Consider the following 22,949-nt stretch of genomic DNA (forward strand, 5'->3'; position numbering starts at 1 on the left):
AATTCAACTATAATTACAAATCAGCCTCAACAATTGGCATTCACACTTCTACTTCTTCTTATTATTTTTTTTTATTAAGACGACGGTTAGTTAAAGTATCATATGAATAGATTTTTATCTTATATTCACGATATGTGATTTATCTTTATGATATTTTTGTTATCACGTATGAATTCACGCTTGTTCAAATACGATTATACATATGCATCTGTAGCAACTAATTCGTACATGTCATCGTTCTATTTAAAAGCTAACACGTATCGATAGATATTATAGAAAGTTAAAATTCATTATAAATTATTTTAAACATGGATTTTTAAGGTAAGTAGAATAGGGAGTCTATCTTACTCGGTTGATTCCATCCTACATGTAAGGACACTACCTCATGATAGAATCAATGACCCAAATTTAGCCACACATACATGGGGTCTACTAATTTTTTTAAAATCACATATGTGTGTAAATCTTATCCATCCAAACTATGTAGAGGCAGTACCTCACATGTAGCATCGAAGCTAGCCTATCAACTCCATATATGTTAGGTATCTAAAAACTATGATTTATTCATGCTGTAAGTGGTACTAAAAGAAGGTAAAAAGAAAATGGTGGGGGGTAAGCAAAAGTCAAATCTTGAAATAGAAAAAAGGTTTCAAATTTTAGATTTTAGACAAAGGCCAAGAAAGAAACGTAATCACAGGTCATTGTTGGAAAATGTGAGGATATAATTGGAAACGTAGGACCATGTCGGTTATCTAATCTTCTTAACTGTAAACCAGTGGAAAGGCGTTTCCATTTTCAAGGGGAATTTGCCAAACCTACAGTAGGAAAAAGAAATACGAAATATGGCGCTTTAGCATTTCAGTTTCACATTGTGTAGATGACTAGCTAGCTCCCTTCAGGAGGAAGACACGGAATTTAATACCATTTAATTTCAATTATTTATTATATAAACGCGTCGTATAAAACAGAGACAACCGATTATAAAGCGGCGTCGTGGCTGAGATTCAAAGAGAGTTGGCACAGCAAATCGCTATGGCCACCTTTTTCTGGGTTCTCCTCTTCCTCCTCACTTTTTCAGGTACTTTGTTCACATTGTTTTGTGTGTGTTTTTTATTCTTTTACGTTTCAATATCGGCAAAAGACTCTTTTTTTTGGTCGAAAGATTGTGTTTGTGTTTTTTCTTTATCGGGAAAATTGTGTTTATGTTGGTTGTAAGTTGTATGTATAAAGGTTAGTGTTTGTTTATGATATTTTTCACATTAAAAATCAACACAGGTGAGTTAAGAAATGGGTTCTTGGATTTTGAGTTTCTGGGAAAAGGGTTGGTTTTATTCTATTATCGTGTCTCTCAATTTATTTTATTTCTTTTTAAAATCTTTTTTTATGTTACTGTAATGGATGTTTACAGACACTGTGTGTTTTCGAGTTCCAGGATTCTTGGCTAAATACTTCTTTAATTATTGCAGAGTATATTATGGTTTTGTAGAAATTTTGGATATGAGTCGGTGATTCCAATGAAGGAGATGTAGTGGCTGTGGATTCTTTGATTAAAAAGAAAACACGTTTTTTTTTTGTGCATGTCTTTGATTCTCCTAATGTTTATTGATAGTGATGGCGTCTGAATTCAAATCTACAAGTTGTGTGTTTTTGTTGTTGTTGTTGATTCATTGCTTGTAAGTGGTACCATTATTTTTAAAGGTACGTGGGAATTATGTTTCTTGATTTTAGGGAGCAATTCCTGTAAAATGGTATAGATTCTGTTTATCTTTTTCGGTATTATCCATTATTGAGATCATTACCTGCTTCCAGATTCATTAGTTTGCGTCCGGGGACTTGGAGTGGGAATCAATTACGGCCAGATTGCCAACAATCTACCACCCCCATCACGTGTTGCCAATCTTCTTAAATCTGTCAACATAAGTAGAGTGAAACTTTATGATGCGGATCCGAATGTTTTATCAGCATTCGCAAACTCAGATGTTGAATTTGTGATAGGACTAGGAAATGAGTATCTTCAAAAGATGACGGATCCTGTTCAAGCTCAATCTTGGATTCAGCAGCGTGTGCAACCTTATATTTCCCTAACTAAGATAACGTGCATCACTGTCGGAAACGAGGTTCTTACAGGCAACGACACTCAGTTAAAGTCGTATTTGATCCCAGCGATGCAAACTGTTTATGGGGCTCTGTCAAATCTCGGGCTGAGCAAGGAGATATTTGTGACGACAGCTCACTCTTTCGGAATCTTGAGTAACTCCTACCCACCTTCCGCTGGTGCATTTCGACAAGATCTTGCTGAATATATCCAGAGTATTCTCAATTTTCATGCACAGACAGACTCACCATTCCTTATTAACGCATATCCATTCTTTGCCTATAAGGATGATCCGGAGCAGATTTCACTGAGCTATGCACTTTTCCAGCCAAACTCTGGGATGATTGATCCCTTAACGAATCTGCATTATGATAACATGTTATATGCACAGATTGACTCCGTTTATTCAGCAATCAAAGCATTAGGCCATACAGATATACAAGTTAAAGTTTCCGAGACCGGATGGCCATCAAAAGGGGATCAGAACGAGGTGGGGGCGACACCAGAGAATGCTAGACTGTATAACGGTAATTTGCTCAGACGGATAGAGCAAAGTCAAGGGACTCCGGGAAAACCATCAGTACCTGTTGACATATACTTTTTTGCACTATTTAACGAGGATTTAAAAACTGGTCCTTTGTCTGAAAGGAATTATGGATTATACTATCCTGATGGTACTCCTGTCTATAACATTGGTTTACAAGGATTTCGCCCGCGCATGGATTATTCATCTTCGGAAAGAAACGTAAGGAAATGTGTAAATTTACTCGTGTTGTGTTGCATCTTTAGCTACTTATATGGGTTTGACAAATGTTTCTCTTACTTTTCAGGTCATATCTTTTTTCATTTGTTTTGTTCTTTCCATGGCATTTTCATTATGTGCTTAATAGCCGAGGATTTGTCTCACCACCGTAACGGAATGAAGAAAATGCTAATCATTCCAGTTCTTTTTCCAAGGATATTTAGGAGGTAAGTTACCTAAATAGTTTTCTACTTTTCTTATTTTGAAGTTACTAAGTGCAAAAGGGCCAACCAACTTTTTTATTGGTGTGGAAGTTCGTTTCTTGAGTTTTAGTCATGATTTACCCAACCACACTCGCCCTTCAAGAAATATCAAGCGTTAAAGGGATATGTTCTGCAATAATGCAAATGAATCTCATTTTGACGGTATTTATATATTTTGTATTTTCTTGAGAAAAGTCCATTTCAAGCCTCTGTCATGAAAGAAACCTCCATCGCAGTCCAAATTGTGCAATTTTTATTCTTTAATAAAAAAATCTAGTCTTTTTTATCTCTAGCTTGATGCCTACATCATGAAATGAGATTTATTTCTATGTTGCATCTCCAAGAAGCTAAGCAAGATATATTATTTTTCTATGGTATCAATATCATCCTAATGACGGGCGGAATAGAGAGGTCTACAGTGTATATCTGCCCTTTATGTCATTTTACTTTCCGAGACGGTGTTGGCTTCTCAAGCTCCAAAACACCATTTCATATATCGAAATTCTTTTGAATTCGATCTTAGATTCATTTGTTCTAGATATTTCATGGGATTTCAATAATTTCTTGGACAACCTACTCCGGAGATGTAACCAGTGGTCCCATGTGCAACCGTCCCTCTGCAAACGAAAAAATCTTATTAGTTTCAACCCCCATTTGCACCTAGATTTCTTGGATCCTCCTCTGGCTGTACCTCAATATGTTTCTTGAACCACAAAGGTGTCTATATGATGGCTTTCATTATCGTGGAGCCCAGTTAGCCATTTTTTCTTTGTAGAGTCTTACATCAGTGATTAAGTAGGATAAGATAGAGAAATGGGCAAATCTCTTTTGATGGCATCTACTACCAAATTTCAACTGCAATTGGCAAGATAATGTTGAACTGATCATCTAACTTTTTTTGTCGTTATTCTTGATTTAAACATGGTTTAAATGTATCATTTGTTAATTAATAATTGATCTTTACTCAAAAGAAAATTGTCATGTTGTGTGTGTAGATAAACAAAACAAGATGACTAAAGATATAACAAATCTTTCTGTCTTGTTTGGCATAGACCATCTCTCCAATTCGAAATTCATTTTTTTATAAAAAAATGAATCGACAGATAATACCTATTCGAATTTCAACTCTGCAGCTCTGACTTCTTGTTGTTTTCTTCTATTAAAAGATTACATTAACTTGAGTTGAATTCCATGTTTGAAGATCAATGTTTTTGTGGTTGCAGGGTAAAGTCGACAATGTGTTCATCAGTGGCTTAGTGGTTTTTGCATGCAGCAGATTAGGAGATTTTATTCTTTGGGAAATTTAAATATACTTTTATCGAATACCCTTATTCATTCAGACTTTACAATAGTTAGTGAGCTTTGAACTTTTCATATAGTAGGATTTGATTTATGTACACTATAATTTCCAGTTTGCATCAGTTACTTTAGGCCTATCAGAATTATATATCCTATTTTTTTCAAGTTACATGCACACGCGTATTTTTCTGATAGTTATCGAAATATGATATCTGAGTTGTTAAATAATTTAATATTAGTATTATTATTATTAATAGAATAAGAAAGTAACAGAATCCAAACATGGTCGGCTGGTGAACTTGGGACTGCTTTTTTCCTTTGTTTTTATTTATTCCATGTGCTATAATTGGTCGGAAGATGATTACGTATTTGATTCGAATAGCTGATCGATTACTATTTTATTTTATTTTATTTTATTTTATTTTATTTTATTTTATTTTATTTCTTTGGCTCATAGCCTTAGCCTGATATCCACTAGGTAAATGTGCTCATAAAGTCAATGAGCAATTATTCAGTTTTTTATTTTTTTTAATATAAGATGTCTTTTCTTCGATATTGTATTTAATTGAATATTTGGATTAAACTTATATTAAAATTTATTTGCAAAATCTGATCATTTATTTATGTTTTTAAAATAGTTAGAGGAGGTGAATATCATTTTTTGAAATTTTCTATTCTCTTAAACGCCAAATTTCTAACCAAAATAGATCGTTTTTAAATTCAAATATAAGAAAATACAGTGCTTAAATAATCCTAATCTCGATTAAAAATAAAACTATATATGGGAATCATACGTTTTTGGATATCCATCACATACTTCCGTTTTCTTGACTATTTTTTTTATTCTATTATATTGAACACCAAATAGAATAAAGTAGAATGTCTAAAATAACTCATTAAGGTAATATATAAATTGGTGAGTTTCCTAAAACAAAAAGACAAAATAAAAAAACAAATTTATAGAGATATATATATATATATCTCTCTCAAAAAATTGAATTAAACCAATATAACTAGTATTTTTTATGTTACAATTAATATTTGTCTTCCGAATTGATAGATGAGACAGGGTACACTTGAGATTTCAAACCACTCAATTTTATATCGAGTTTTTATTATTAGAGAATAGAGCAAGATAATGTATATTAATCAATAGTTTTTATTAGAGACTAGAGCAAGATAATGTATATTAGTCAATAGTTTTTATTTCAAAATATTATTTGTTAAATTGAAATTATGTTTTTATAATAATTTCTAATAATTAATGATAAATTGATTAAATATTATTATTATTTTTGTGAGTAGATATCAAATAATATACTTCTATTTTTGCTTCTTTTTTTTTTAATATAATAGTTAATTAAATTACAATGTGTATAATTTTCAGCCGGAGAGCACTAAAATAGCCATCTGCTCTGCAAGTTGTTAGTGATGCCTGCTTCCATGTATTAGTTTCCAGTTTATGCACATAGGTTGTGGTCACAAAAAATAGGACAATTTATTAAGGAATATTTCGTATTCAAGCTGTTCTGTTCTCACACGAGCATATCCACATGTTGAAATTAACTAACTTCATTGCAATAGTTGCTCACCTTCACAACACTTTAAGTACCGACTCGAAAATGGCGAACAAATTAAAAGGAATCAATTGTGTATGGTAATTTTGTTGGTGATATCATAGGAATACAGAAAATAGTTTAGACAGAAAAGTCGAGGCGAGAATTCGACTCTTCAAAGATCATCTATGCCGCAAAAATGTCTGTCAAATCTGCCAAAGATGGCCTTCAGAAGCAAGAAGCCATTGCAAAGCACTCACGTCTGTCTAACCCGAAGGCAACATCTGAGGAAAACAATGCATCATTGGCCACTCAACTTCTAAGGTGAAAAACGTACGTGCATGACTTGTAGCATTAGTAATATCTAATAGTGGGAAACTACAGTCGTTTTTCTTCTGATTTTCTCGTCATATTCACTCCCAGACACATTCGAATCAATGCTACATCTAGACTCGTATAGATATACAAAAGCGTTCATTTTGAGTCCTCGAAGCCTAATGTACGACAATCATATAAGCTAGAACTTGTCCATATGTCATGCAGGTAATATTACCTGACACTAAATTACAATCAAATCATAAAAAAAGATACATTGTAATGTTACTGATAACAAATCTAATTTTACTTCGAGTTCTAACATTTCTAACACCAGTAACATAAATTTCGAGCGTAATAATTCTCCCCCTGATCTCTTCTCCTTTTCCTCTTCATCTTTTCCACTTCCCATTATTTTATTATTAGTTCCACATTTTTCATAGAGTTCATGAAATTTGTAAATTCATAATAAAAAAATTGATAATTTTGGTCATTTATATTTCTATATTTGTGATTTTGGTCGTCTATATTGACAAATTTTAGTTTTAATCGTGTATCTTTCAATTTTTGGTAATTGCAGTCATTTTTTCGCTGGAGTGCTAATCTGACAAATCATGTTGGCATCACATCAGCGCTATGTGTACTAAAACTACTACATAATCGAGTTAAGTCTGGATGTTGATGCAACTTATAATGATAACTTGAACAACTTTGCTGTAGAGCGAGTGGTATACTGGTATGTAACCATGAAGGCCAACCAATGATAGCTTTTAGGAAGAAAATCCGGAAACCTCACTCGGTCGTCTACGGAGAACTGGCTGCCATTGATATCTGAATGAAGATCGTACGGGAACATAACCTCCTTATCAACCAAATTCGGACTCTCTATTGACGGTGTAAGCAGTCATTCAACCAAAAGAGGACCTTAGGTACGATCTTCATTCAGATATCAATGGCAGCCAGTTCTCGGTGTAAGCAGTCATTCAACCAAAAGAGGACCTTAGCTATGTTGGCACATATATTTTATATATCAGACGACCTTTGAGTCAACATAGCGAAACCATTTTAAATCACATTCGGCGCACAACGAACGCGGTTACAGATTCACCGACGTCTTTTGCTATTTTCACCAAACTTCTTTTGTTTGGAAGCCCGATGATTTTTCTTATTGGTTTGTAAATCTTATAACCAAAGATATTTCTTAATCTCAATAATATTACAAGTTTTGCGATTAAAACAAACTACTACATAATCAAGTATAATGGAGAAAATGAAATTTAATAATATAAATGATCCAAATCGCAAAGTGACAAATCGAAAAATCTAGTTTTTACAAATAATAACTAACAGTAATGAAAAGATATTAAAACAAGAACCATCGTAGAATAAAAAAAAAAAGAAAAGAAAAGAAAGGATAAGATCAATATCAACATCCAAAATGGAAGCTAAAAACATAAAGGGGTCCAAAACAAAGACAAAAATGAATAGTATAGACCTGACATGAAGTTCTATTGGGTCTAAATCAACAGGTTGTGAGGTGAGTTTAAACCCAATTAACGGGCTCAAAAATGGGTCCGAGCTAGAATTGTACTACATATTATTAATAATAAATTATCCAAATTTTACTATTTTTTCGAGTTTAACCATTTACTTTGGAATGAGATCATTAATATAAGATTTATCTAACGTTGTGTTTGGAAATAAGAATTTGGATTTGAAGAAAATTCATGTTTAGATGAATTTGAAATATACCATAATTACTCAAAAAATTACTATCTGAAATTTAAAATTCATTAACAAGTGAATTTGTCAAAACAAACAAATGGATTTATTATTATGAACTTAAAATTTATTACTTCAAATTCAACGATCCAAATGCAGTCTAACTAATGACTCAAACTTACATTAATCCATCAATTAATATAAGTCAAACGTTAATAGATCGAATAAGAAAAATCTCTTAATTACAGTCCAATAATTTTTGTTGAAAGTAACAATTAAGCTCAATCAATCAGTCAATTATAGTGGTAATTAATGTCCACATATTATGTACTTTCACAATTTTTCTTTCCTTCTTTTTCTACAGTGGTTAATATATAATTTTTTAAGTGTTAATATTTTTTTAGCAAAGGTTTTTATAAGATTATTTACAATTGGTTATAACAGTTTTTGAGTAGGGTTATTTGTTTTTTTAGTGTACAATCTTTAAATCATTAATAATTATATTAGGCTGTATAATTACTTTGGATATTATATTTATATTTTGTAATTATTGTTCAGTGTGATTTTTTAAGAGAAATAGTGATACAACTTAATGCGTGAATTTTTTATTAAAATTTTAAATGGATGAAATATAATAGTTGGAGTAAGTTATAATTTATAAAATAGATTAGTAAGGTAATTTTTATTAAATAAACAATATTTTTATAAAACATGATTATTTTGTTAAATTTCAATTGATGTCACAAAGTAAGATTATTAAGATATTCGTACTTTGTATATAATATGAATATAAAAAATCGTGACATCACAATGAAAGTAATTCGTTTGTATATCTATTTTTTTATTAGAAAAACTCGTGAGACGGTTTTATATATCAACATATATTTTATTTGAGTTATTTTTGAAAAATATTATTTTTAAGTAAAAAATATTATTTTTTCTTATAGATATAAATATGATTGACTCGTCTCACAAATAATTCTGGATACAATTGATAATATATTTATGTTTTTTGGTGAATAATTAATCATACTTTTACTTTTGAAATGTATCCGTAATTTTACTTTGTTTTCATTATTACCCATAAATAGGTGAAACATAATTTAGTTTTTGTATTAAAAATATGACAACTTGTGTAAGACGGTCTCACGAGTCGTATTTTGTGAGACAGATCTCTTATTTGGATCATCCATGAAAAAGTATTACTTTTTATTGTGAATATCGGTAGGATTGACTCGTCTTACAGATAAAGATTTGTGAGACCGTCTAAAAATATAATATGGTAAGACAGCAGAACCAAAATCTAGCCAAAAACAGTTTAAAAAAATAAAAATTAAATAATTCTGTTCATGATTGTCACGTCTTAGATGCCATCACCATTCACCACTCCTTCAATTCCACTCCACCAATTCCGACTTCCAATCCACCACATTTCTTAAAAAAATCTTTCTTGAAATTTCCCTCCAAAGCAGACCCCCATTTAATCAAAAAAGACCATTTCTTTCTTTAATTGCGCAGCAAATCTCAGTCTTAGAGTTTTTTTTTTAAATTTCAGAAATCAAAAAACGAACCCATCTGTTTTTCTTGAATAAATAAAGAATCTTAGCAGGAAAAGTGTTGAAAGAGCTCATTTTTTTTGAGTCGTTCAACTTTTATAGCGATGACAGAGGTGCTCCACTCCCCCTCTTCGTCATCTTCTCCTTCAATATCCACGCCTACCCACAATGCCACACTGTTTCAGACTCAGTCATATTTGGGTGATGAGGTGATTTCTGGGCTGGCGGGGGATAATAACATAGAGGAAGATAATAGGGCGGCGAGGGAGAAGAGGGAGAAGGAGAGGAGGGATCAGTTATCTTTTCTGGCCATTCTAGTTACTCTGTTTAGAAAGAGTTTTTGGGTGGCCTGCAAGACGGAGAGGGCTGATTTTTCTGGAGCCGGTGGCAGTGGTGGTGGTGAGGTTATGGAGATCGGTTGGCCCTCCGATGTACAGCATGTTAATCATGTTACTTTTGATAGGTTTAATGGATTCTTGGGGTTGCCTGTTGAGTTTGAACCTGAGGTTTCAAGGAGGGCTCCTAGTGCTAGGTTTGTTTTTTCTCGTGTGAATCCTGTAATTTAGGTTAATTTTGACTAGTTTTTCATATTTCAGTGTTACAATCGTTATGGTGTTCTTGAATTTTAGGTTTGCATAATTAATGCATAATGTATCGTGGTAAATAATCCGATTTCTTTGGAACTTTACCATCTTTGGTGGATTATCAAGTTATAACACATTGTATGAAAATAACTTACGACTTGGAATGTGCTCATTTTAGTGCAGAACGGATTATCAGCAAGAATTCTGTGAATAACTATATTTCTCTAATTTTCCTTGTTTTGCTTGACTCATTTATAGCATCGTGTTCTGAAATAGAATTGTTTCCCTAACAAACCTTTGATATTGTCAATCTATGTTCTGGTTTCCTTGCTGTTTGTGATTCATAAATTCAGAATTTATAGTGCTGTTTGTGTCCCTCAAACTAAAAATTTGATATTTATGATAGATTGCTGTTGATTTAGTCGACGACTTTAAATGGACTTTAAATGGATGACGATTATAATTGTTATAATCCTCGATATTTCCCACATCACCTGTAACGACACTTGTAATTATCTGCCTTAGATTTTAGTTGAAAAGTAGTTGTACAAAGTGTTGTGATAACTGCTTTCATGTCTGCTTCATAGGTGGCTACTTTCATTGGATTATATGTCTACATTTACTATGGAAGCTGTAATAAATTTTATTCTATGAATATTGCTTTCACTTGTTAACTGTCGAATGATTTTATATTTTATCTCCATTAATACTTTCTCGCAAATATTTATTCAACTCATTGCAGACTTGGTATTTTGGTTAGTGTTCTTCCTGACTTGGTTGCATTGCGTGAATATATATTACTGGTGAAAAGAAAATGGATTCAGATTATCAAATCTAGTAATTTTTTAATGTTCAAAGAAATAGAGTAATTTTTGACACTAAATTCTCTAAATGCAGAGATTTTACTCTAGAAGGTGGTGAATCCCAATTACTTTTGAGGTTAATTTTTCAGTCAGGGTTATGATTTCTCGTGTCCTGTTAAAAATCCTTGGTTCATTGATGTGTCAAATTCTTGATCTCATCAACCAGCTAAAGATATTTTTTCATATCATATGACTTTGATAGAGGTTTTTGATGCAGTTAAGAATAAGTATTCTCATCAGTTATAATTTAGTTCTTTTTCTTTGAAAGAGCAATAGGAGAAGTTGTCTCGATAAAACTTATGAGCTTTTCATTCCACGTGGCTCGTTTAGTACTGGAACGTGCTTGTTTTATGTGATTCACTAAACATCTCTCAAACTCCAGTATAAATGATCTCAATATGCATTTGAAATTTCAATATAATTGGCCGTTTAGTATTTTTTGTTTGTTGTGAAATAACAAAAGATAGTTTTTGTGAATTGGTAATCTACCATTTGTTGTCACCCCTAAATTGTTACTTTTGGTCTATTCTGAAGGGAATTGCTCTAATTATACTGTTGGTTATCTTAATTTCTACCGAATCTCTTTCAGATGGCATCCCCGATAAATCTTCAATGATAGCTCAAATATCAGTGCGTTATGTTACCACATTTTCTTTTTGTAGATTATGCAGCTAAGTAAAATAATTGAAAATTTCTTGATCCTGAAAGTGCACATTTTTGGTACTTTGTATATCATTGTGATTTTCACCTCTATCATTGTCAGTTTTAACATAGTTCCACTCTGAACTTTTGGTTTTGGAATCTATGCACAGTGCCACTGTTTTTGGAGTTTCTACAGAGTCCATGCAGCTGTCTTATGATCCACGTGGTAATAGCATTCCAACTATTCTCCTGCTTATGCAGAGGCATTTGTATTCCCAAGGTGGCCTGCAGGTGCATCATAGTGTTTGTCGTAAAGATCATAAAAATAAAGACCACATCAAGGGAAACCAAATGCACAATAAACTAACATTGGCCAAAAATATAATTGTGGTTGCTCTTTCTGGTTATGTACTGTTACAACACAATTATTATTGGAATTATGTATGCAGGCAGAAGGTATATTCAGAATAACTGCAGGAAACAGTCAAGAGGAATATGTGAGGGACCAATTAAACAGGGGAGTGATCCCAGAAGGCGTTGATGTACACTGTTTGGCTGGCTTGATCAAGGTAACTAAATCTTGAGAAAGATACCATTAGAAATCAAATAAATATATCTTAAATTGGATTTTGTAATATAACAAAGATCATGACCGTGCCGAGATACGATTTAACTGTGTAGGTTATAGCAAAGATTTCATATTGTTTGTCCTTAGATATATTCCCTTACATAGTTGTCAAAGGCGAGCACGGCGAGAGGCGCCAACAGGCGAGGACCCAGGCACAACGATTCACTAAGGTGAGCCCAGACGCTCGCCTGGTCTAGCCTTGAAAGGCCATTCAGACGCACTTAAAGCACATCTAAGTGAATTTTTTTAATTACTTGTTTAAAATGAAAGGCTCAAACCCAAAGCCAAACCCTAACAACCCAACGCTGGAATAAGAAGACGAGAACGCTGAACAAAAGAATGATTTCTTCAGGTGAGAGCATCTACATTCATAACAACCAGAAAAAGATTGATCACATATTTTGGATGAAGATTATGAAGAAATTGATGTTGATTAAAAAAATAATGAAAACAAAGAAGAATACAACTCCAAAAGTTCTGGGGACTCAGATGATTCGATTAAAGAAGATGAACTTGATTTGGATGATTGACGAATTTTAATCATGTTACTAATTACTATGAACTTATTAATTATTTTTTATTTTGAGTGACATTTGTGACTTAATTATTTCGTATTTTAATATATTATTCTAATATAAATATATTTTTTTAAAAAATAAAAATTTTGCGCTTTGCTTCAGTAAGACGCGTGCCTCGCCTTGCGCCTGTGGCTTCATGGCCTTTGAGCGTCTCAGTGTGTCTTATGCCCTTAACAACTATGTTCCCTTATAAAGTTATAAGGCGGTGACAAATAAAGTTTAAACCCTCTGGTTATTGTTTGTCTCTATGTTCACACTACATACTTTTCTTATTTTAGAGTTCAGCTGATATATTTTCTTTGTTGAATTCTTATTTCCGTGAATTCGTTCTATGTATTCAAGAAAAAGAACACGTGTGTGCTCAGATAGCCTTCACTAAAAATTGAAGTTAATTTTGTTCTCTTCTGCGCATTTTTAGCTTAACGACATCTTCATGCGATCCTTATAGGCTTGGTTCCGAGAACTCCCTAGAGGGGTGCTGGATTCTCTTTCACCTGAGCAGGTGATGCAATGCCAGTCAGAAGAGGACTGTGATGCCCTCGTAAGGCTTCTACCCTCAACAGAAGCATCGTTGTTGGATTGGGCAATCAATTTAATGGCTGATGTTGTACTAAAGGAACATCTAAATAAGATGAATGCTCGAAACATAGCAATGGTGTTTGCACCTAACATGACACAGGTATGAAGCTGTAGTATGTCGTAAATGGATCCAGCTCATGGTGTCATTTCCAAGATCATTTTCTGGATTAGATATATCAATTTTTTGAGTTCCGTTGAGTACTTAAAGAACATCTCTCTTTATTTTGTAGAAAGAAATTAAATAGAAGCATTACATTGTTTGGCTGACTAATTTTGTTTTATTTTTCTTCTAAGGGAATTTAATACAAAAAACTTTTTTTTTAAAAAGGCTTTTTTTTGGCTCCCAGAAAAATTTCTCGAACCAGACACCATCCATAGCATATCACATCATCACATTTGCAGCTCCTTTGTTCTTTAACAAAGTTGTACTGTACTGTCTGACTTGCTATCTTGTTAATGAATTTCGGTTTCATGATAAAAAATATCACATTTGCACTTTTGTTTTTGCAGATGGCCGATCCACTGACTGCTTTGATGTATGCTGTTCAAGTGATTAACTTCCTTAAGACACTTATAGAGAAGACTTTACGAGAAAGAGAAGACTCTGTGATAGAACCAGCTCCTACACCTGACGTCGAGCCTTCGGATCATGATGGAAATCAGACTTCTTCACTACTCGGTCATGAAAATCCTGCTAAGCCGAATGAAGAGGCAATTCTGGAGTTTTTGGCCGAGGTCCTTGGTTTAGACTCCGATTCTGAGACAAACCATGTAGAAGACATATCTGATGAAGATTATCTCAGTTACTCAACTTCAACTGAAGAATCTGATGATGATGTGTCGTGTGAAACTCCTGATCAAGTGTATAGAGTTTCCACTGCAAAAGAAGCTATCAAAGAGAACAAAATGATCAAAACAGGAGGCCAATCAAGCAATTCCAACCTGAGAAAGCCCGAATCAAGAATTGATAGCCTGCAAGCTGTAGATTTGTCCATCAAAACTGATGACAAGAACAAAGGAATAAGCAATTTGAGCCGTATAAATTCAATAATCGAACGGTTTGAAGCTTGGTGTTGAACACTAGTTCAAGATTATCTCCTTCCGCTGACTGATTTTATGATTGCTTCCTTTTATCCAGTTCTAAAGTGAGTGAAACATGTCCAAACCTGGTATGTTTTTACTTATTACTGTTACTGTGAAATTTCTTAATATGTGTTGTGAATTCTAAGTCGTGAGATTCGTTCAATTTGAATCTAGAACTACTTTCTTTCGATCCACATGAAGGACCACGATTGAGACATGGAATGTGATTCACACACTAAAGTGATAAAACCACTAGGCAATCATGTTCTAGATTTTTACAGTCTTGTAGATACTGTTTGGAGTAGTCGGCATCTCTGGTTGCTTTATGTAATGTAAGATTTCTGCCTGGAACTTTGAAAATTAAAAACAGGAATTGAATTTAAACTTTTCTAGATTGAAAAATATGGTAGTTGATGCCCAATGTAGTGTTATGAGATATTGATGTCAAAGATTCATGTTTTTTTGCCAATCCACATCCAAGTTGAGCGTGCATAACAAGCACTACTCAACATGTCTTCTAAATTTGTTTATTTTGTGTTTTAGTCCGTATGTTAGGTTATGACTTTTGGTTTTTTTTTTTTTTTTTGCCAAAGTGTTCACTTGGTTTTAGAAAATGTTGATGTCATATCGAAAAATCGACACGCCACGACAACTATATAATCACATATAATAGGATAATTGTGAGAAAGATTTTTTACCCCCAACTATTATTTGCTAGTTTTGTTCGACCAGTTTGATATAAAAAGAAAAAAAAAGAAGCCAACTAGTGTCATTGAAACTTAAATAGCATATTAGGGAAATAACATAAACTGATTCACTTTCACTAGTCAAGTTGGATCCAACAAAAAATTTGAGCGCACTCCTAGTCTATCAACGAAGATGTTGAGTTTCATCTTCCCACAGGGGCATTATATTTAAGATAAACCCATTAGTCATTGTTGGCTTAAATTTTTTTTGCATATGAAGTGAAGCATGACATGTTTAGGACAATAATGATCATTGGATCTACGATAACCCACCGCAGCATTAACCAAATTAATTCTAAATAATCAAAAAAATATAAAGAATTTATATAATTAGGTACTACGTAGTGAAATATATTGACGCATATATCTAATATTTAACAAAGGCCGAAGATAAGGAAAAGATAGAGAATCTTAAAAATTGTGAACACCGCATTCAAAAGCTCCATAACCACCCATCCTTATTCCACTCCCCAACTTGCATAAATAGCCTCATCCCTTGACTTTATCAGCAACTACTAATTCATAACCTTCCTGTGCATGATCACACACACACACTTTCAATCATCAAGATATCGTATTGTTTCCCATCTCTACTTTTTTCCCATCAAGAAAATAACTAAGAAAGCACTGAAAAGTTAAAACCATGGCAACCTGTGGTGGCCTAGATCACATCTTTGAGAAGCCACTGCTGGAAAATCCAACACTTCTTGAATCACTCTCATCATGGAAACAGATCAAATCCACGAAACCTATTGACGATTCTTCCTTCACCGAAATATTCGGCGAATTGCATTTCAAAGAGAGAAGCCATGTTCATTTCTTACCAGAATCCTCCTCGAATTCTACACTTTTTGCCGGGAATGATGATCTTGACCGGGACAAGCATGAAAACAAGCTCTTTACATCAGGTTACTGTTATCCCTTCAACCAGGGAAAGCAGTATTACAAGAACAATGATAGCTTATCTCTATGCACAGAAGGACTCGGGTTCGAAAGTTCCGATGATGTTGACGATTTGTTGACCAATGATAATGCTTGTCGTAACGATTATCAGCAACATGAAGACAGAAAGGTTATCACGAGAAACATTAAATCCTCAGAAAACTATCGCTTTAATAGAGGGGAGTTCCCTCCACCGATTTCTTGTATTGGCAGGAGTGGACAACCTGGGGTTTGCTTCAAATCATACAAGCAAGATGGCAGATTTATTCTCAAGGGGATAAGGATCCCAACTCAGGAACTTTTACATGCATGCCGCGAGAATGGATGTTTGAAGTTGCAGTTTATTAAGTCTGATGATGAAATTCTTGATGAAGATTTTGAAGAAAAGTACGCGGATGAAGAACAAGAGATCAATGCAGAAACATACCAGTACTCCAGTTCATGATTTCAATTTCTCTTATATATATAAAATTTCCAGGAATCGTGGAAACGATATCCAGGATGCAAGGAACCAATAAAGAAATTGATTTCCATCGTGGGGGATCCATTTCTTGTTTTTAGTTGGGAAGTGGTTTGATTCAATTGGATCTGAACTCAAAATTTCGTTTCGATCAATTTCGTTTAGATTTTTTTAGTTGAAATAGGTCTCTTATTCCCTTTCTTCCGAATATCTATAATTTCTTCAAATCATGTCTACACATCCGTGAAAAGGGTCGATCTCGATCCGGTACAATTTGATTTATAATTTCATGAAAAATAATATTTTTAGGTCGAGACAGGTGGTCAAACAAGAATTTTTGTGTTTTTGATGATTATAGTGTGTATTTCTTTTAAATTTGTATATTTTTAGTTGGTCGGAACTCTAAACGTATGCCACATGTATGGCCTGCAAGAAATGTGAATTATCATCGATATGAAGTGCCAAGCACGGGATTTAAGCCCACGAAAGTATGGTTCTTTGATTGTATAAAAATGGCTACCTCGAATACTGGGGACGTACGTAGTTCTTTGGAATCAATTCAAGCATGACGTGGGACTAAATTATTGCGAGAAGCAAAATAAAAGAACGGTCTAGAACATCGATGAAAATGAAATGATCGCTGCAGTGGTCCATACTCCATATTGAATATACATACATACATTCATTAGGTCAATATCAGTCAGTTGGGCCATTATCGAATCCCAGTTAAAAAAAATGAAAAAGTCGTGAAATGAAATGGCAAGAGTACGAGTAGGAGGACTCCCCGGTCATTGAGTCTTGAGACTGGATAGTATCCCTAGAACTAGAAGCGGGGGGTCTCAGGATGACTGACTATCATACGGGAAAATTCGACGATACAGGGAGAACACTGCCCTATCTGCATGCGTGAACTAGCTAACATGGCAAGGGAATCTCCCACGTTGGCCCGGTTTAGTTAAATCTACCACGGGGACAATTAGATCCAATGATCATCGTTATTTTCCGAGAAAAAAAATATGGGTTAAGCATGGATATAACATGTATGAACCGATAATGATTATTCGATCCGTAAAAGGTAAATGCGCCACTGTAGGATCTCATTAACCCATTCCCCCTTCCCATCATATTGTATTATTATTCTTTAAAAAAAAATCAAAAAGTTAATACATCTTTTAAAATATTATTCGAGCAAGGTGTAATTCATGAAAGCAAAATAATAAATTAAACATGGAACAAATTAATATTGTATGTTTAATCAAGTCAAATGGTATTTTAGAAAATACAGGATCGGATAACAAGGAAATGAATGAAGGTACATTTTTATTTCCATGTATTTTTCTAGAAAATTTATTTACCATGCAATTTTTCTAGATAATCTTGCTTATATATTTCCTTCATTTAACTCCATTTCCCCATCGAATCAAAAGGAGCATATTTAATTTAGACTCACGGTTCGAGGACATAGCCGTAACTTATCATATCTACGGTGTTAGAGTGATAGTATTTTCTATAAACTTGTAAAACACACTAAGAGAGGGGCGTCAAAATAAATTAGGCTCGTTGGTCGGTTCGCCCTGCACTGTAAAAAAAAAAAAGTGAGTCGGGTTGATAATTTCGCAACCTGTAGAAATGACGGAGCTGCCCGTCCCAACCCCCATATTACTCATAAAATAGATTAGGCATGTCACCACCGCATAAAATAGATGAGTTGGGTTGATATTTTTTAAACCCGTTAAAAATTTGGTTCAACCTGACCCCTGATTCGTTTTGACATCTCTAATAAAAGAGATCAAAATTAGATAACATTATTGTACATTTAATACTATAAAATAAGATAATTTTGAAAAATCATATTGTAAAGGGTTTTGCTCTTTAATTAGTCAAAATTTGATTTTAGTACCATAAATAAGTTTTTGTGCATTTTTAGTATTTTCTTTTTACATGCGAATTTGCGTAACATCATATATTGCTGACTTTTTTTGGAGAAATATCGTTGACATAATGTAGAAAATATTTGATATAGCGTAAGATGTTGATGTATCAAATGTCGTATGAACACTGTAAAAAAATAAAATTTTAAAATAAAGTCAATTTGTTGCGTCAAGACGAATTTTTTTTTACAGATTAGAGGACACAAAATGTATACACGTCAATTTACAGGATAGTTATAAAATTTTGCCAATAAAATATAAGTTTTATAAATAATGTTATTTCAAAATACATGTGTAGTTTCTCTCGAAATTAATGATGATTGTATCTATATTCTTCACTTGATTTTTTGTGCCATTGAATCAAAATTACCATAAAATAGGAATATGTGAGGAATATGTGATACCTATGAAATGATTAATTGAACATATTATATTAAAATATATGAAAATATTGCTCTGAATGTAACAAGACTCAACTCACAAAATATATTTAAAAAAATTAACATAAAATAATGAATAATAGTATTTGAAAGCGTGTACATAAACTATACGTCTACAGGATGTTGACATTTTATAATCGAACACAAAAAATATATAGGAGGCATTTCAGCCCAATAATAATAATAATAATATGCTATTACTGTTCAGATCCCAAGACCGACAAGTTGATGACGGTATGGACAATCTTCCAAAATACTGTAATAACTTTATAAATTAATTAATCAATAAAAAAAACCATACAAACATACAATATATGTATAGAAATACTAATAAAAATAATTGTCAGGGTCATATGTATAAATAAATTTTCATCATATATGTTCACTAATGTCATTTCAATTTCAAAAATTGATGACTTTAACTTTTTTTAAAAAATATATCTTTCTATTTTTTACGAATCGCACGCATCATATATGTCACGACTAAAATAATAGTGTTGGTGAAACCTTTGTAGATAACTTTGTAACTTCCAATTGTTTTAACTTTCGTTTTCCCTAATTTTACCTTATATACTAATCCCTCTTCCTATAAAAATTATTTAATAATCGACATATTTATAGATATTTATATTATTATCATTTCTTTTCAAATTAAATAAAGTATATGCGAATTAAAATATATATATAATTATAGAATATTTTTCTTTGTATACAATTATTTCGCTTACACAGTACGTGTGATATGTATGTATGTCATTGGGTCCAAGCAATTTATGGCACCAACCAAATGAAATTATTTTGACCAGATTACGTTCAAATATATATACCTAAATATTACAGTATATACAAAAAATATTCACATAATCTGATACTAAATTGTCGCTATAAAGATGATATTATTTCCTGGTACATACACACAGACACAATGAACCAACAGTAGTAAGCTTAGAACAAGCAACAGAGCCCAAACTAAATAAAGGAAAAAAAAAAAAAACAAAGAGAGAACTTCGCCCTGACAAATTAATGGCGAGGCTAAGTGTTTTTTCCTCCTCATTCCTTTGGTTGCTTCTCTTCTTTAATGTTTGCAAGGTACAAAATCAAAAAAACTTATGCTATTTTCTTTTTCCGAGCAAATTCGACGCTTAATTTTTAATGTCATTTAGGCACAATTTTTTTTAAAATCTATCAATATTGCCATAAAAAAATTTAATTTCTTTTGGTATTACATGCTAAGTTTTACTTTGTACACTAGATCTATCCTGAAATCACCGAAAAGTTTTATATTTTAAATTAATTATGTAGACAGAACTAAAGTTTAAATTCATTAAATATTAAAAATAGTCGGATTTTTATTAAAATATTCTTTCATTTCATGATTTAATTAAATGTTTGTCTATCTAATAAATTGTATAGACATGCAAAAATTTGTAGCATAATTAAGTAACATAGGGGTGTGGATTACTAGGTATACGATAAAAGACTGATCACCTCATTCCATCTTATCAAAAATGTCCTTATTATATAATCTACACTACCGACGATCATATATAATTTGATCGATGGTGATGTAGGGCAAGGACTGGTGTTTGGTGAGTCCCTCCGTGCCAGAATCCGAAATGAAAACTTACTTGATCGAAGGTTGCGCAAGGCTAGACTGCAGCGCGATAAAGCCCGGGGGCGATTGCTATGAACCCAACCTTATAAAGAGCCATTTGAACTATGCTCTTAGCAATTATTACAGGAAAACCAACGAGTGCCCAGCCATTGCCATCAAAACCTTAACTGATCCATGTAAGCTATTCGTTCCCATAAATGTTTATTTTATTTTGATTATTTGTGTGATTTTAATTATTACTAAATTTATTAAATTTTATTTGGTTTCTTTTACTTTGCAGCTTACGGCAAGTGCAAATACCCTTGAATGGATTTTGGATCAAAGCGAAGTCTCTTGAATAAAGTCGAAAGGGTTGAAATCAAATATTTTCTTATATAGATAAAATAAATGTGTTATATTTAACAAATCCATGTTACAGAAATGAATGGAATGCTGGTTATAGTTTTATTTCCGTATATCATAAAGAAACTTTAATTTGTAATAAAAAATTAAATAACATATAATAAAACATTCAAGACCAAAGTTTATTGCGTGAAAACATAGATTTTCCAAAATTGTAAACGGGAAAATGATTGTTAAAATAACACAATACTACATAATGAAAGCAACAAATTGGCTAGTAACTTTGCCTTCCTTGATAATACAATAATATAAATATTACGAATAATTCGATTAAAGTAATTCTGAAAAGAAAATTGTTACGATCGTTATTATGTTTATAAGGAGGTGAACGGTCCAATGATTCATTTGATTATTATATACTCAAATATAAAATGTCAGCAAGATAAATAAATACGATAGAATAAATGACATAAAATAAACAGAAGTTCGAATGCAAATTCCTTCTACATCTCTCATTCTTCTACTTAGGAATGAATTCACTATATGACTTTAGTTTTACAAATCTTTTGTAACAACTCACTTCAATCTTAAGTCTTATCCACTGCCTAAGTTGAAACTCCTAATATCATTTATAGCGGTTGAGAACCTCAGTCAAACAACTAAAATACCACGGCTATAACAAAGAATGAATCCTCAGATTCAAAATATTTGCAGCTCTTCGAACTGTATCTGGAAGAAAACGGTCGAGTAATTGTTTTTCAAGCCCTAAGTAGTTCTTGTAGATCTGATAATATTTTGAAAAAAGAGTTGTTCACCATAGTTGGATATAAACAAAACTATACCAATTTTATCAAAATAATTTGTAGATGCTTTAAAAAGCTACTCTTTCAGTGACCGTCACTGACTCTTTGTTGTGTTTGTTAGTGAAATATTACTGAAATGTCAATTAAAAGGTTCGATAAATACTTAGGTACTCTACACATTTTTTAAATTAAGGGGGTGAATTCTTTGCAAAGATTTGATTTTTTTAATAATATGTTTTTGTGAATTTGATAGATTTATACTTATTTTGTAAAATATAACAGATCTTTAAAGATTTTCACAACATTTTATTGATTTATTTTGTTTGACTTTTATAGAAATGTGTAAATTTTTTCATAGAACCATGTGAATTATATAATTTATGGTTGTGATTTTTTTTTAAAAAATTTCTTTGAACTAACAGTTGAATGTGAATAATTTTTATTTATTTAAAATATTTTTATCTATCAATATAAATATTTTTTACTTATCGATTTACGATTTGATCAATATGACCCGAGTTTTTAAAAAAACCGAAAAACAACTCTCACCTATTTTTTTTAAAAAAAACTATACTTAAAAAACAATTTTTCAAAAAATATTTTTATAAACTTTTTACCAAAATCTTATGCAACACATTTTTTAAATTATTTTTCACTTATAAAACATTAAAAACATTTTTTAAGTGTTTGTCCAAACGAATACATGCATTTAGAATTAGAAATTTGGTACATTGGAATTTGGATAATGAATTAACTTAGTTTTTTTTTTAAAAAAAAACAAAACAAAACAAAACTTTATATCTTATTTACTCGGATGGAGGTTTAAATTTCATTCTTTTCCGTATATTTTAATTTAAAATTTTAAATCTATTTTTTTAACACAATATGAATTATTTTGAAATACACAAGATTTATCGAAAGAGGTTAGATTAATTACTTAAGTCCTTATTGTTTTTTTTTTAATAATTAATTATACTGACATCATAAATAGCATTATTTACGAACATTTAAAGGTAACTGAAAATTCTATTTCCCACATACTTTTTGATGAAAGACCTGCCCTAATATTATTCCCTTTATTTATATGTAAAAAGTGTTGAAATATTAACAAAACGTTTCGAATTTTTTTTTAATTTGGTCAAAGTAATCTAATGCACAAAATCAA

At 32.1% G+C, this 22,949-nt stretch overlaps 4 protein-coding genes across 4 annotated transcripts; all 4 read left to right on the top strand.

The window, feature by feature from the left end:
* The first annotated feature begins 783 nt into the window (after window positions 1–783).
* Window positions 784–4,570, top strand: LOC140988163 (glucan endo-1,3-beta-glucosidase 14-like). The gene is made up of 4 exons (XM_073457134.1): window positions 784–1,078; window positions 1,810–2,840; window positions 2,926–3,064; window positions 4,324–4,570. The coding sequence occupies exons 1-3, from the start codon at window positions 1,033–1,035 to the stop codon at window positions 2,980–2,982; spliced, it is 1,134 nt and encodes a 377-aa protein (XP_073313235.1). The 5' UTR covers window positions 784–1,032; the 3' UTR covers window positions 2,983–3,064; window positions 4,324–4,570.
* A 4,791-nt stretch (window positions 4,571–9,361) lies between these two features.
* On the top strand, window positions 9,362–14,699 carry LOC140988170 (rho GTPase-activating protein 1-like). The gene is made up of 5 exons (XM_073457145.1): window positions 9,362–10,080; window positions 11,808–11,928; window positions 12,087–12,206; window positions 13,292–13,522; window positions 13,933–14,699. Exons 1-5 carry the CDS (start codon window positions 9,653–9,655, stop codon window positions 14,497–14,499), a joined length of 1,467 nt encoding a protein of 488 aa, XP_073313246.1. The 5' UTR covers window positions 9,362–9,652; the 3' UTR covers window positions 14,500–14,699.
* A 919-nt stretch (window positions 14,700–15,618) lies between these two features.
* On the top strand, window positions 15,619–16,980 carry LOC140967556 (uncharacterized). Its single transcript, XM_073428194.1, has one exon. It carries the CDS (start codon window positions 15,895–15,897, stop codon window positions 16,636–16,638), a length of 744 nt encoding a protein of 247 aa, XP_073284295.1. The 5' UTR covers window positions 15,619–15,894; the 3' UTR covers window positions 16,639–16,980.
* Window positions 16,981–19,954: 2,974 nt separating this feature from the next.
* LOC140970719 (glucan endo-1,3-beta-D-glucosidase-like) lies at window positions 19,955–21,121 on the top strand. Its single transcript, XM_073432601.1, has 3 exons — window positions 19,955–20,113; window positions 20,596–20,815; window positions 20,920–21,121. The coding sequence occupies exons 1-3, from the start codon at window positions 20,048–20,050 to the stop codon at window positions 20,943–20,945; spliced, it is 312 nt and encodes a 103-aa protein (XP_073288702.1). The 5' UTR covers window positions 19,955–20,047; the 3' UTR covers window positions 20,946–21,121.
* The last annotated feature ends 1,828 nt before the right edge of the window (window positions 21,122–22,949 follow it).

This window comes from Primulina huaijiensis, chromosome 1 (assembly GCF_012295235.1).
Source record: "Primulina huaijiensis isolate GDHJ02 chromosome 1, ASM1229523v2, whole genome shotgun sequence".
NCBI lineage: Eukaryota > Viridiplantae > Streptophyta > Magnoliopsida > Lamiales > Gesneriaceae > Primulina > Primulina huaijiensis.

Bases quoted from the DNA above. Each gene is read 5' to 3' on its own strand.
- LOC140988163 (XM_073457134.1), top strand. From the start codon at position 1,033: ATGGCCACCTTTTTCTGGGTTCTCCTCTTCCTCCTCACTTTTTCAG. The intron at 1,079-1,809 runs GTACTTTGTTCA...ACCTGCTTCCAG, and splicing joins CTTCCTCCTCACTTTTTCAG to ATTCATTAGTTTGCGTCCGG. The intron at 2,841-2,925 runs GTAAGGAAATGT...CTTACTTTTCAG, and splicing joins ATTCATCTTCGGAAAGAAAC to GTCATATCTTTTTTCATTTG.
- LOC140988170 (XM_073457145.1), top strand. From the start codon at position 9,653: ATGACAGAGGTGCTCCACTCCCCCTCTTCGTCATCTTCTCCTTCAATA. The intron at 11,929-12,086 runs GTGCATCATAGT...TTATGTATGCAG, and splicing joins ATTCCCAAGGTGGCCTGCAG to GCAGAAGGTATATTCAGAAT. The intron at 12,207-13,291 runs GTAACTAAATCT...CGATCCTTATAG, and splicing joins GTTTGGCTGGCTTGATCAAG to GCTTGGTTCCGAGAACTCCC.
- LOC140967556 (XM_073428194.1), top strand. From the start codon at position 15,895: ATGGCAACCTGTGGTGGCCTAGATCACATCTTTGAGAAGCCACTGCTG.
- LOC140970719 (XM_073432601.1), top strand. From the start codon at position 20,048: ATGGCGAGGCTAAGTGTTTTTTCCTCCTCATTCCTTTGGTTGCTTCTC. The intron at 20,114-20,595 runs GTACAAAATCAA...ATGGTGATGTAG, and splicing joins TCTTCTTTAATGTTTGCAAG to GGCAAGGACTGGTGTTTGGT. The intron at 20,816-20,919 runs GTAAGCTATTCG...TTTACTTTGCAG, and splicing joins CAAAACCTTAACTGATCCAT to CTTACGGCAAGTGCAAATAC.